General features: G+C 40.0%; 2 protein-coding genes across 5 annotated transcripts in view; one reads left to right on the top strand and one right to left on the bottom strand.

The window, feature by feature from the left end:
• LOC129780576 (protein O-mannosyl-transferase TMTC4) lies at nt 1-2,521 on the bottom strand. Its single transcript, XM_055788980.1, has 5 exons — nt 2,364-2,521; nt 1,805-2,297; nt 1,637-1,743; nt 552-1,580; nt 1-492 (listed from the first exon to the last, which is right to left on the bottom strand). Exons 1-5 carry the CDS (start codon nt 2,415-2,417, stop codon nt 46-48), a joined length of 2,130 nt encoding a protein of 709 aa, XP_055644955.1. The 5' UTR covers nt 2,418-2,521; the 3' UTR covers nt 1-45.
• Nucleotides 2,522-8,438: 5,917 nt separating this feature from the next.
• LOC129780572 (uncharacterized) overlaps nt 8,439-14,411 on the top strand; it is a 266,066-nt gene continuing 260,093 nt past the window's right edge. For 3 of the 4 annotated variants that reach the window (XM_055788975.1, XM_055788968.1, XM_055788964.1), the window contains exon 1: nt 8,439-9,304. The gene's annotated coding sequence lies outside the window, so the exon portion shown is untranslated. The remainder of the gene's footprint in view (nt 9,305-14,411) is intronic. The other variant, XM_055788972.1, reaches the window with a different exon arrangement.

Here is a 14,411-nt window from a genome sequence, read left to right as displayed (position 1 = left end):
TTTGGCAAAAATGCGATAATTTATTATTGCGTTTGAGTAGATCAGTCAATTTTCAGTGCTTTGTTTCTGTTGGCGAGCAGATAGCAGCTTGGAGAGATTGCTTTTGGCCATGTCCGATTTGGGATTGAGTTTCAGTGCTTTTCGGTATAACCGTTCGGCCTGCTCTAGTTTACCCCAACGGTGGTACAAAACGCCCATATTTTGCAGATACTTTTCCACCTGAGGATGTCTGTCGATCAGCTGGTTGTAGATCAGTTCAGCTTCCTGGAATCGGCCCATTTTGGCCAGCGCTGTAGCTTGGGAGGATAGCAGCGTCGGATTGTCAGGCAAATGTTTCAATCCTCGCGATGTCACGTCGAGGACGCGCTGCTGCGCATTATTGCTGTCATACACATTCACCATATTGCTCCATGCTTTGATGTGCTGCGGGTCTTGACGCACGGTTTCGTTCCAGGTGACAAGCGCCATACTTTGGTTGCCCATATCGTTATACTAAAATTAGCTTCTTCGTTACTACTTATCTTGAAGACAATCATTAAACATTGACTTACCAAATTCCCTAGATTGAATACACAGTTGGGATAGCGTTTCCGCTTCGCTAAAGCGCGTTTGTAGCACACGAGAGCTTGCTTGTGGTTTCTCATCGCAGCATGGACAATCCCCAAATTCATCCAAGCGGTATGAAAATCCTCGTTAATTTCGACTGCTCTCTTCAGGTGATCTAGCGCCATGGGATAATTATGCTCATCTCGATACAGATTGCCAAGATTCATATGAGCCGCCTCGTACTCCGGATAGAGTTCGAGCGCTTGTCGATAGAACGCGAAGGCTGTTCTCCGATCGCCCTCATCGGTGGCGAGACGAGCAATGTTGTAGTGCACCTTGGCGTTATTTGGTACCACCCTCAGAGCTGATCGAAACAAGAGATGTTCGTTGGTCCAATAGGCGGATCGTTGCAACGTTCGAGCGGAAAACAACAAACAAAGCGTGAGGAATCCTAGTCCACTAGCCGTTCTGAGCTCTTGTCTCCGGAAGAGGCGTGCACATCCGATGCTCACAAGGTAGCAGAATCCAATCGATGGAATGTAAAGAACACGTTCGGCGATTACGAATCCCACCCGGATAATACCGCTGGCAGGAAGGAATGGAATGATCATCAGAGCCATACCCTTCAGAACGTGTCGTCGGGGTTTACCATGGGTAATTATTGCTAACAGTAGTGCAAAGCAGAGGAACGTGAATATGACTCTGTAATCGCGGAACGATTCAACCAAACGGATTGATTCCAGTGCCCAGTCAAAACTCAGCCAGTCGGGACAGAGTAGCAACCATAGGTTCAAGCAATACAAATAACTCTGGGAGAGTACTCTGCTCAGACCCCTGCTAGCGGCAACCAGGTTGTCATTTTCTTGGAAGTGAGGTCGCTCAAAGTTCTGAATCCAAAGCCGGCTGTAAACAAGTACTCCTGTCATTAGGGATAGTATCACTGTTCGAGTCATTAGAATTCTATTTTTGAAAAACGAACTAACTGGCTGCTGGAAGTTCACATGCGTTAGGACATCCAATGCGGCACAGAACACCTAGAAAAGCACCATCAAAGAGAATATGTCAATTAGAGATGCTAGGAGTCACCTACCAATACAGTGATAGCCGTTTCTTTGCATAATACTGATAAAGCGGTGAGAGTGAACGTAACGAAAAAAATGAATAAATGCTTACAATAAAAAGTATTTTTATCATGCGCTAAAATACAAATAAACTTGATGAAAATCAACGCGTTTACATTCATTCATATTTAACTCACCAACGAACAGTTTGCTGTAAACTAAAACCACCAAAATAAACCCCAGAGCGGCCAGCAGTTCAGCTCGACCGACGATTCCAGAAACAGCTTCGGTGTGTATCGGATGCAACACGAATAGCAAAGCGGACCAGTATTCGACCCCGAATGGATGCGCCATCCGTCTGCTCCAGCTGATCACCTCGTAAAACATCGGCAGCAGCAAACCAATCGCTGTATGCAACAACCAATTGGTTGTTTTCATCTGGGTCGCATCCAGTCCTAGCATACGAACTTCCTGTCGGAAGCTGAGAATCGTCAGCGGTCGGTAGGATTTGTGGCTAGTTGGATCCGTTAGATTGGCACCCCAGAAGTCGTGCTGCCATATGTCGCCCAGGGGCGAGTCTTTGTCTGTGACATCCGGGTTTTTAACTATCGCTACCGTGTCGTCGAACACGAAGGTCCCATGCCGGGTAGGAAAGTAACAGCAGAATGATAGAAGTGCCAGCAGGGAGTACTTTGAAGCATGAAGTGAAACAAATCGATTCAAGAAGGAATTATGAATGAAAACTGGCTTACATACCCGACCGATGGATTGTAACATAGGGTTCATCATGGGATTTACGTTGGTGAACATTGGAGTGAATTTAACATAATTGAAGATCGATTTTTTTTATAATGGAATGTACATTGGCAGTGTAATTTACGAGTTTGTTATGCTGTCAGGCACTGGACGCCGAACACTCGATACTGACTGCACATTTTACTCACCACCGTGGTACAGTGGGCTGAATACATAAGAAATAAAATACAAATATCTACAATATCTTGACAGACAGGCTTTCGATATCCGATCTAACATAAAAAAAATCGTCACCTTACATTCACAACATTCCGTCAATACGGAACCATAGGAGTATGACAATAATTGGCCGCTGCAATGAAGCAAAGGAAGAGAGCACAGCTTAGCATTGCTGAGGGTACAGTCAATCCTTTCTATAGCGACAATCTTTATAGCGACAAATCTCTCTATAACGACATGTCCAAAGGTCCCTTCAAAATCGCACAGAAATTCTTTTCTTCATTGCGACATTTCTTTATAACGACAATTCCCTGTAACGACACATTACCGCTCATACACATATATTTCTATTGCGACAATTTACAATGCCACTCCATTCACAGTACTATAATAATTAACTGAACTTAGTATATGACTATGAACGAATATAGTCTATGCTATGTTACATTACAAAAACAGAAAAATAAATTTCAGATATGGTACTTAACCTGACCACCTTCAGACGTGATCCTGCTGACGTTACATTTTAAAATTCTGTTCAAAAACCTGCTGCTCAGGATCAGCTGTACTATTTTGTGTAGCGAAAGAGCAATCCAAAAAATAACTCGAAAGAGACGTGATCGCTCTGAAGGTCTCGTGATGCGCAATTGAACAAACTAAGCGATACTGTGTGGGTGTAGTGGATCACGTTTTCTCAAGATACTCAAAATAATTCTGGCGCAAACAAAATCCATTCTGCCAAAACAGTGCTAGAGAGAGGCAAAAATGGAATACTGTCGGTTTCTCCTATCTCTGTTCAGTTGTCAGACATCTGAATTCAACACGAACTCAGTTCAGCTTTCAAAATACATGCATAGGAAACATGTAAGCTGATAAAAGAAACGGAGAGTTTATTGAAACAAATCAGTTAAAGCATTGTTGTACAAGAAACCCATCCTCGAGAAAGTATTGCCCGTGCATTTGTCACTTGGTAAGCCGAATTCTTGCAACAGTTTGAAGTAGGGAAAATGGGGGTAATATGGACACGTTAAGAAGAACTTCAATTATATCTTTGGAAACTTATGCTTTCCAAAACTTAAATGCAGTTTCATGCAATTCAATATACTGTTTTTCGAATTGATTCGCCAAATGTTTTACAAAAAAGTGTTTTTCAATGTTTTTTACTGAAATTAAAACAGACCAAAAAGTAGAACATTTTTGTCGATGCGGGTATAATGGACATACAGTGGGGAAACATGAACAGGTTTGTAATATACGAAGCATAGAGGTTTATCGCTCGCGAGAGGAATAATCGGCTCTCCGCTGGGAAGAGAAATCCTGCGAGGGTGACTGTGACGGGGCGCGCGTCAAGTTGGAGGGCGCTTCCTAATCGGTGCACGTCTCGACAGGTAAACGGATACTGCCGCGGAGAACAGCAAAAGGCCTACCTGACAACGCCTGATCGTGACCTGGATGGAGGAACACCGCGAACATTTCGAAGGAACGAGCATCAAGGATGAAGCCACGATCAAAATGGTGAATACCCCACGAGAGTAGCTGTGACGGAGTGCGCGTCAGGTTGGAGGGCACTGCCTAATCGGCGCTCCGTTGGGAAGAGAAATCCTGCGAGGGTGACTGTGACGGGGCGCGCGTCAAGTTGGAGGGCGCTTCCTAATCGGTTCACGTCTCGACAGGTGAGAAACCCCGCGAGGGTGGCTGTGACGGGTTGCGCGTCAAGTAGGAGGGCAATTCCTAATCGGTTCACGTCTCGACGGGTAAATTCAAAATGCCTGCGAAGAGGACATCAGCGCAGTGGAATTAATAACGAATGGAAAGAAAAAAATATTGAGAAAAAGGGAAGGACAACGCTAGTTAGCGTTGAAAACTCGAGAAGTGCATGAGCACAGCCGCCCCCTGAAGTAGTCGCCTAGATGTGGTCCCAGGGGGAATAAGGCAACGAGTAGAGGGCTTGGTTTTTGTGGGTGCGATCCCCACTCGACGTCTGGGTTAACCCTTCCCAGGTAAGGCTGGTAGAGCGTTCCTCACCTCTTAAAAAAAAAAAAAAAAAAAAAAAAAAAGGAATAATTTCGCAGTCTCTCATTATTCATTTGCCCAGCAACTGATGTAGAACAAACAGAGAAAGCGAGTGATAAAAAAAGTTGAATACTCATTCCATCACGCCCCACCAGTACAATTTTTCTAATAAATTAAATTTTCCACTCACAAATTAATTTACATTGCCATGCATACTATATATCGCATCTTTGTTAACTAACATACTGAAATATAACCATGAGTAAATTGAAAATTAAAAACAATTAAAAATAATACATTATCCAAATAATTTAATGTGCCGCACAACACATTTAATGTACTACAACACAAAAAAAACGATTGGGTCAGTATGATGCTTTAGAAAAAGCTATGATGTTTTTTCCCAGTAGGCGATTTCATATAACATACTCATATCTGGCATGATCATAAAAAAACTAATGAACTGGCAGCGAAACTAGAACATTGATAATGAAACTCATACAGTGCCTGACGATGTAGTTGAGAGTGGAACTACAAGTCCGCTCTCTCAAAACAAGCATGAAGATGCTTTCCAAACTAATTATGCTGGTTTATTAACTAAAACAAATTCACCAAAGGACAGCTTTTCAGAATTTTTTGTAATTTTTTTAAAGAAAAATGCAGAAAACACATGAGTTGAATTTTGTATCTATTGTTCGATATTTTGTTTCAAAATCATGTTCCTATATAATTTAATTGTTTCGTGTGAACTTGAGCGTTTATCTTTTTATAACGACACTCAATTTCTCGGTAGCGACAGTTCTTTATAATGACAATTCCCTTGTGATGTCGCTATAGAGAGCTTTCACTGTAGTTTTAAATTGCAAAAATTTTACCCTTTTTCAAACGTTATTAAAAGAATTTTCTAATATTCCCACTATGACCTCATCATTACATCATAAAACTAGGCACTAATCCTTGAAAAAAAGTGAAGATATTTCTTTTGTCTTGCAATGTTGTCATCAGGTATGGGAAAAATCGTATCCAAATTCGTTCGACAATACTCATTCACAGATAAAACTCACTTCTATCCTCCGATTATGTTTCACTATATTTGAGACAGAAAGCCATCTTCGCAAAGTTCATTCACGAATTCATCGGAAAAATATTTTCTCAATTCCTTTATCTATTCTCAGAGAATTTTGCATTCTTTCATTTGTCTCTCGGAACGATGTCAGATGGTGAAAGAATCAGATTGGAATCTTTTACAGTTCCGAATGAAGAAGGTCGGAGAGTTGAAAATAATTCATCGTGTAAACTCACGATTGCTTACTGCATTCTCTTCGCCATAATTATTCCATGCATATACAAGACAGATTTATAACTAGGTGTGGTTAAATGAGCGAATGAATTTTCCCATGCTTGGTTGTCACTCGTATTCTAGAGTTTGCCATTCAGAACACATTCAAGTAGTACTGTTTGGCATAGAAATATCTACTAATCAGTACTTAGACGCAAGTGATACACTGTTGAAACGACGAAGTTCCTCTAGGGACTGTAAATGACACGGGTGAGGAAGAAGAAACACACGAAAATTGTATAATATGTGCGATTGTAGTCTGATACGTTGACTAAACGCGTAATGTTCTTCCTCTTGTAATTTATTCTTCAATATTGTTAACATAGTGGAGTTTGAATAAACACAACGCGAAAAAAATACGAATTCAAAATGTCAAAAAACTCATAAAATGTTGTTTCGTCTCACTCAGGGTCCACCTTCCACTCACCTAATATTGAGAAATTTCAAAATTCTAGTTTTATACTGAAAGATATAGCGCGATAGGTGCCAATCAGAAATAATCTGTTTGAAGAAATTTATAGTCCTGATCGGTGACACAGACCAAACTTCCTAAGGCTCTAAAAAATAACCTTATCAAGATGTTAAAGTCTGCATCTTGTTAGTGCTCCGCAAATGTTCCAAGGTTTCGATTTTGGAATTACAAAAGCGACAAATATCATCTTGTACTGAACCCATGTGTTTGGGAGTAGCACAAACACCCTTACTACAGCCCTGGTCCGAGGATTCCCTCATTAATCGTCTGTCTGGATGCCCAAATTAAGCCAGACGAGATAACGGGAGCTAACAGCTGATGAGTCACAGCAAGTAGCGGTATTGTGGATATGTTCTCCTCACGTGTGCCAGAACAGAAGGCAACGAAAACAATGGGTTTACCGTTCGCTCCTATTACGTTTTCGATCACCGCTGTGATGCTGTGGAAGATCACAGTGGTGAATATAATCATCGTCTGCCGAAGGTCGATCGGCAGACGAAACTTCGCATGGGATGGAAACCAAATATCAGGAGCGACGACAGTCCAGTTCGATCCACCACATGATAAACATTACTTGTGTGAGTTATTTTTGTAATATTGTGAAACCGATTTCTTGTTAATATATGTATTTTTAAATGTTGTTAATGATGAAACGTAGTTTGTGTCAGCATAGTTTAGTGTTTGTTTATGGGCAATCGGGAAAGAAACATTTGGTTTAGCTGGTCGTTCGTGTGTTGCTTGCAGTCGGCATTGTGTTCGAGGCAATTAGTGTTTTTTGTTGTTCGCCGACGGCAATAGGATGTTTGTGGTTTGGGAATGGATTTCCCTTCGATGTTGGGGGCCTGTAATAGAGTTATCGAAGTTTTACGGACAGGATCCCCAACACTATGTTTTGAGAGGGTGTTTACTCGGACAGTGTCCTGTTACAAAAACATACTTCTTTTGCTCGTTGAAATGTTTACTTATTTCATTCGATTTCAAGCTTCATTTGACGCCACTGCTCTTGAGACAAGACCCTCGGCGAAACTTTGAGAATAATAAAAAATCATCATCTTCCAAAATCATCTCCTCTACATTGATTCTGCGAACTGCCATCTGCACCATCTGTTTGCTGTCGAAAAATGATAATGTTTAATACGCATCGATTCACATTGTCCGCCTTGAAATAGCATGTAAAAATTAAGATATAAATCATTTCATGTAAGCTATTGCCCGTGTTGTGTGCAAAAATTGTGCTTGCCTTGTTGTTACAAAATACGAGCGGTGGGTCAAATATATGTTTCATATTTTCCTGTTGAATTCTTCAATTTGTTTACTTGTTTTACTATCTTCACTATTAGTGCCTAAAATAAAAAAAAACTAGATAAATTTCCCGTCTATTGGTATATATTATAGCATGTATCGTAATAATGATTTTATTAAAATATTTTTTGTCGCATGCCTCATTTACAAATTTAATTTTGTCTGACCTCTCTATATAGAAATCAAAGACGTAGAATCGCTGGAACCTTACGTAATGCGCATTTTATTGCCTCGCATTGACGTCAAAGCAAGGCACTTGGTGTACGCGTCTTCTCTTGTAGTGCTGTTTTTCAATAATCCAATTGCACCTCCGAGTTTGACTTTCCATTTTCTTCCGTTCGAATAGTGCAAAATATCGAATATCTCCACATCTAGCATCTCTAGCTTTGAAGCCATCCTCCAAATTCACCACATTATGTGCTGGCTAAAAGTTCAAATGTCACAACACGAAGCAAGAGAGCTGCTGATAGTGTTCTGAGCCGACTTTCATAGGCCGGCATTTCGACAGCAAAACATAATGTATTCTCCCATTTTTTCTCTCAACTCTCTCGTTATCCCTATGAGGAAAAATACACTATCCCTGTTTAGAAACGAGAGCGATCGGCTCTGAAGAGGGGATGGATGGTTAATCGGAAGGAAGAAGCTGCGATTTGTTTACTGTCTGCGGGCTGAATCTGTGGGTTTGTTGTTTGTTTACCGGAAATTGGAAGTCTGGCCTTCGGTAAAACTCCAACTCTAACACTGGCTCACATACGTGTTGTTAAATTGTAATAGTGAACAATGACATTACAAACTACAAATGCAGACCAACAACAGAAAGATAATTTATAAATGTTTCCATTTTCTAATGAAGTGTATGGAAAATGAGTAGCTCTGGTTGAAACGAAAATCCTCCCAATCTTAGCCGAGACACCGCAAATTCTCTGTTTGTACGTGTGCCTCCAAAGCGTGCTCATATGTATGCGTGAGTGGAGGAGACCGAGAAAAATCCTCGGGAGGGAAATCATTCGCCCATTTTCACACTCTCTTTCCGTGTCCAGTGAAGGTAGCAGCAGACACTGAATTAAAGCAACCCCATCGGAGACGGTTCGGTTCAATTTTCTTCTGACTTTTTGCGGTCAGCGATGGTGCGAACGACGGAGAAAAAAACCCTTTAAATTAAACCCAATAGTTCTTTGTGTCCGCCGGACAATGTTTTGAGTGACTTTTTCGTGAATAACTAAACTAAACAAACGCGTGGAGCAATTTGCAAGGCCGGAAACGTATCAGTGATTCCTTCGTCGTGCAGTATAGGTGAAAAAAGAAGCTAGAAATAGGTTATCAATCGCCATAGAAATGTTATCGTAAATTTACATGCAATGAAATCGATATTCGGTTATTGAGACCGTGGGAAAAACTGAATTGCGTTGGAATTTACCCGGTGCCGATATTTAATTGATCAACTGGGAATATGTTAAAATGGTTGTTGTTGTTAAACCAAAGAGGGACTGGTGAAACAAGGAAATGTTTTTCTCGTTAAAACATGGCGAACTGGGACAGACATCGAACGAAAATCGACAGGCATCGCAACTGAAGGATATATGAGATTGGAAAAAGGTAAGTTTGATCTAGATACATTCAAAACCCTATGCCAAATGAAACAAATTGCTTATATACATGATTAAAAGTTAAGGCAAATAACCTGTCTCCGTTTGAATATTCGGCAACATCTGAAATTCACGCCTGGATTAGATACATCAATTATATACAACGGTGTGTGGTATATGTCAGAAATGAAACGGATATCCGGTAACTAACCGTTATCTGGCGTATCCCGCCGGATATTGACTGTTAAAAAAAATTCTTATTAATACAATTTAAACTATAATCTAATAGCTCAGCGATAACATTTATTTATAATTAATGAAACAAAGTTTGATTACTAACTTTGTTTTTTTATTATTATTTAGTACTCGATATTACCAAGTCCAAGTAAATTCTCACCTTTTTTTTTTAATTTGTTACCATGCAAACGATTTTTTCGTTGTATACACAAGTAAGTTTCTAAACGATGAACTATAGCAAATTTGATCAATTGTGAGTGCTACTCCGAGTTAATTGCACTCTGTCCCTCACGAATGGAATGGAACGGAATGTTCTCAAGTAATAGTTGATCTTGCTAGCAATTCCCGATCGCGACACTCACTATTATTTCCCTTTTATACTTCATCGAAACAGTTCCATTGACAGGTGTTGAAGGCGCTGATGAGCTTTTATTGTCAGAAGACTTATCGCGAGAAAATAATATTTTTTACAAGGTTCATAACTCGAAAACTAATCAATCAAATGGAGTCAAATTTGGCATGCAAAGGTTTAATGGGACAATAAATGTTTCTATGGTGGTTTGACACTCCTCCCCCTCTGTAAAGAAGGGGGACTGAATAATTCCAGAACTAATCAAGCAAATGGAATAAAACTTGGCTGATAAAAGTTTTAGGGATCGATGAACGTTTCTATGGTGGTTCGACACTCCTCGCCCCTCTCTAATGGGAGGCTACCATACAAATGAAACACAAATTTCTGCATTACTCGAGAACTAATCAATCAAATGGAGCCAAATTTGGGATGTGAGGGTTTTTGGATACGAGAAATGTTTCTATGATGGTATGACACCCCTCTCTCCTCTGAATTGGAGAGGGAGTTCAGTAAAAATGATACACATATTTCAACCAAACATAATTGAAAATTTTCGGAAAACCCTGAAGGAAAATGGGAAAATTAGGAAAATTCAAATTCGCATATGTTCTACAATTACATAGTGACAGACGTTGCTAGTCCATTTGATGTTTGTGCTAACGAAATTGATTTTTGTTCGAAAGTGGGAATGGATTTTGATGTGATAAAACGTACTCCTATATCTTATTCTATCTATATAAAAAAATGGATCACCGAATGTGTTAATAATAGCAAAACTCGAGAAAGGAATTGTCCGATTTAGGACTGTTTTTATTCTATCATATTTTCTGTATCAAACATTAATTCCATGTAATGGAGAAACATGTTATTTGATAGCTTATTCAATGTTTATTCTAATAGGTATTGTTATATAGCGCATTTCATTAAACTTACTTTGAGTTTTTGGTGTTTATTTCAATAAATGTGAACAAAGAATATATTGCCAGTTTTGGTTGTGACTAAAACCATATCCATAAAACTTATTATTTAAACGGTATGTAACCGGAAATCCGTCGATTCGAGTAGTGGTCGTTTGAAAGATCTCGGTTAATCTATTGTATAGTTTAGGCCCAAAATAATAAAAATACTATGTCACAATCATCCGAATTCTTGGGCGCAAATAAGCTAATGTCTTCTAGAGATGTATGCAGACCGCTTGAAGTTCTCCAGAATTTGAATTAAAAACCGCTTTGTTGTTGAATTCATTTTTTATGCTTGTGGATTTTCTGCTTGGAAAAGTTTGAGAAAAGCAATTGAACAACCCCGAGACAAAAGTCTCCGTCAATCACTAGGAACAAAAGTAAACAAGTGACACTAATAAAAAGGAGAGCGAATGACACTGTGATAAAAGTCTTTTGACTATATTTTTGGCCAATAGTTAGAATTTCATGGAAATAACATCTCTCAAACCACGTACGCTATCATACTGAAATGTCTTCACATATTTCACAATGTCTTCAAAATGTATTCACAAAATCAAATGTCTTCACAGTAAGTCAATTGTATTCAAAATGAAGACATGTCTTCAAACCTCGCATCTCTGATCCCTCACTCACCCTTTCTATCTCTTGATCAATTTAATTTTTTGAAATTTATCGTTCGCTTGATCCAATGTGTATTTACCTTGGATCTATCATTCGTTTCTTACACTCTCGACTTAGTGTTTTCCTCTTTTTTACGCTTCCGAATTCAGTGCGTGCTACTCTGTCTTTGAATTTATATAATTATCATATATTGTGGGTCCCACAAAACATTCTGTAGATCAGACCAATTGAACTACCATTTCAATCGCAACTGGCAATGTACATAGCAAGAAATCTTTCTCATAAAGGTTCAAAGAGCCCGTGTGCTATGCTGGCGTTGAGTTTATATAATCATCAAATGTTATAGATCCTCCAAATAATTCTAAAGTTTAGATGATCATAGCGTCAATATAGTCGGTGTTAAGTCAGAGGAGACCAAGTCGCAAAATTGAAAATATCGAACTATTGATTGCATTAGGTTAAGTATTTCGTAAGCTACATTCCACATTTATCAAATTTGTAAATCACTCGTGCAGCAGGAAATCTCATTTAGATCTTGATAAAATACCAAAGAATAATACCAAAATTGGAAAGAAATAGCTTTTAAATACCAGAATTTCATAATTCCAATAGTGTTGCTTCTTAGCATTGGAATAATATTGTAGGGCCTGATAAAAAAATATTCCAACATTTCAATATATAGATCTGCTCGAATTATATGATTAATTAATTGTTTATTTCGCCATTTTATGAACTACATACAAATACTACACGAAGCTGCGAAGAAAATCCTATTGCTCAATCATTAGAATAAGTAAGAAAATCATTTTAGAGCCGATATTTTTTAAAATAAAACGTTTTTACAGGATCCAGTTTTTTGAAAAATATTATTGGCAACCCTGAGTACACCTGAGTTCTGCGCCGTGTTCATTCGACGCTCTCGTGTTTATGAATTTGTACCAAGAAAGAATACGTGTTTGTTATGAACGCGCACTGATGAAAATTAAACCCAATTGCAGCGCAGCGTTTGTTTTCCGAAGACTGATTTTTCAACGTGAACAATTAATGTTCTATTTTCGCTTACTGCTTCCGTTCTTCTGATTGTTTTTGTAAGTCCATCATTTGCATCCTATGCGTAGTTAGAGAAACAATAGTCCACTGTGCAAGAGCTTCGCATTAGCACAGTCTATTGTGAAGGGCACCCTGTTACCCCACAGGCTCCGTTAGTATCATAGTACTTACTCAACCCCTCAGTCATTTATCTTTCAGACCAGGTCGCATCGCATCTTGTGATTGGAGTTACCCTTATAATTTTACATAGATGTGACCCATTCAACTCTAAGACTGCTCATTCATGCAGGCCTGCGACTGGTAAAGGGTGTGTCACATCAAATTGCATCACGGAAAAAAACGCTGTAGAAATTCGCCCAGTAGACCGATCCTTTTGAAAATTTTAGACAGTAAAATAGAAACTATTAAACAACTTTTGGTATTTTCTTTTTATTCATACTTCGAGCCCAAGCCCGTATGCTCGCACCTTCCTCTTTACACCGTCCATAAGGTTCTGTACAACGTCAGGTTGTAGTTTTTTATGAACAGAAATCCATTTTCTCTTGAAGTCCGCCTCCGATTTGACAACTTTTGGGTTCTTCCGGAAGGCCTGCTTCATAACCGCCCAATATTTCTCTATTGGGCGAAGCTCCGGCGCGTTGGGCGGGTTCATTTCCTTTGGCACGAAGGTGACCCCGTTGGCTTCGTACCACTCCAACACGTCCTTTGAATAGTGGCACGAAGTGAGATCCGGCCCTCGTGCTGCTTCAATAGTGGTAGTAAGCGCTTCTGTAGGCACTCCTTAAGGTAAACCTGCCCGTTTACCGTGCCGGTCATCACGAAGGGGGCGCTCCGCTTTCCGCAAGAGCAGATCGCTTGCCACACCATGTACTTTTTGGCAAACTTGGATAGTTTCTGCTTGCGAATCTCCTCCGGAACGCTGAATTTGTCCTCTGCGGAGAAGAACAACAGGCCCGGCAGCTGACGAAAGTCCGCTTTGACGTAGGTTTCGTCGTCCATTACCAGGTAATGCGGCTTCGTCAGCATTTCGGTGTACAGCTTCCGGGCTCGCGTCTTCCACACCATGTTTTGCCTTTCGTCGCGGTTAGGAGCCTCCTGAACCTTGTATGTACGCAGGCCCTCCCGCTGCTTGGTCCGCTGGACGAATGAACTTGACAAATTCAGCTTATTGGCGACATCCCGGACCGAACTTCTCGGATCACGTCTAAACTGCTTAACTACGCGCTTGTGATCTTTTTCACTGACGGAGCATTCATTTTTGCCGTTCTTCACCTTCCGGTCGATGGTTAGGTTCTCGAAGTATCGTTTTAGTACTCTGCTGACCGTGGATTGGACGATTCCCAGCATCTTACCGATGTCCCGATGTGACAACTCCGGATTCTCGAAATGGGTGCGCAGGATTAATTCACGACGCTCTTTTTCGTTCGACGACATTTTTCCAAATTTACGAAAAATTGACAGTGAAGCATGGCCAACGTGATCTATACACTCTTATATGATTATAAGCGAAAGCTGAAGATATAATTCCTAAAAATTAAATTTCTACAGCGTTTTTTCCGTGATGCAATTTGATGTGACACGCCCTTTAATAGAGTTTCTCAGTGATTGCATGTTACTGATCGACTCTCCACATACTGAGGAATGGGTTTGAAGTGGAGATGGGCGAGCGCTCACGAGCCGGTACGTCAGAAAGAGTTTTGTTTCTTTTAAGAGCCGGCTTATTGTTAAAGAACCGTGAATCGTACGCTCGTTCTGACGAACCGTGGCTTGTGGCAGCGCGGAAGTAATATATGTTTCCCATGCTGCTTTTTAAGCGGTTTCATTTAACTGTTTGTATGTTTGTAAATTTTGGCGGATAACATATTTTCTCGAAACCTCATGGCCAAGATGGCGGC

The sequence above is a fragment of the Toxorhynchites rutilus genome, chromosome 3 (genome assembly GCF_029784135.1).
Source record: "Toxorhynchites rutilus septentrionalis strain SRP chromosome 3, ASM2978413v1, whole genome shotgun sequence".
In the NCBI taxonomy this organism is placed as follows: domain Eukaryota; kingdom Metazoa; phylum Arthropoda; class Insecta; order Diptera; family Culicidae; genus Toxorhynchites; species Toxorhynchites rutilus.
The sequence above is the reverse complement of the archived record's forward strand: the minus strand, read 5'-3'. Positions and strand labels throughout refer to the sequence as shown.

Bases quoted from the DNA above. Each gene is read 5' to 3' on its own strand.
- LOC129780576 (XM_055788980.1), bottom strand. From the start codon at position 2,417: ATGTTCACCAACGTAAATCCCATGATGAACCCTATGTTACAATCCATC. The intron at 2,298-2,363 runs GTATGTAAGCCA...CATGCTTCAAAG, and splicing joins TGTTACAATCCATCGGTCGG to TACTCCCTGCTGGCACTTCT. The intron at 1,581-1,636 runs GTAGGTGACTCC...GTGCTTTTCTAG, and splicing joins AAACGGCTATCACTGTATTG to GTGTTCTGTGCCGCATTGGA.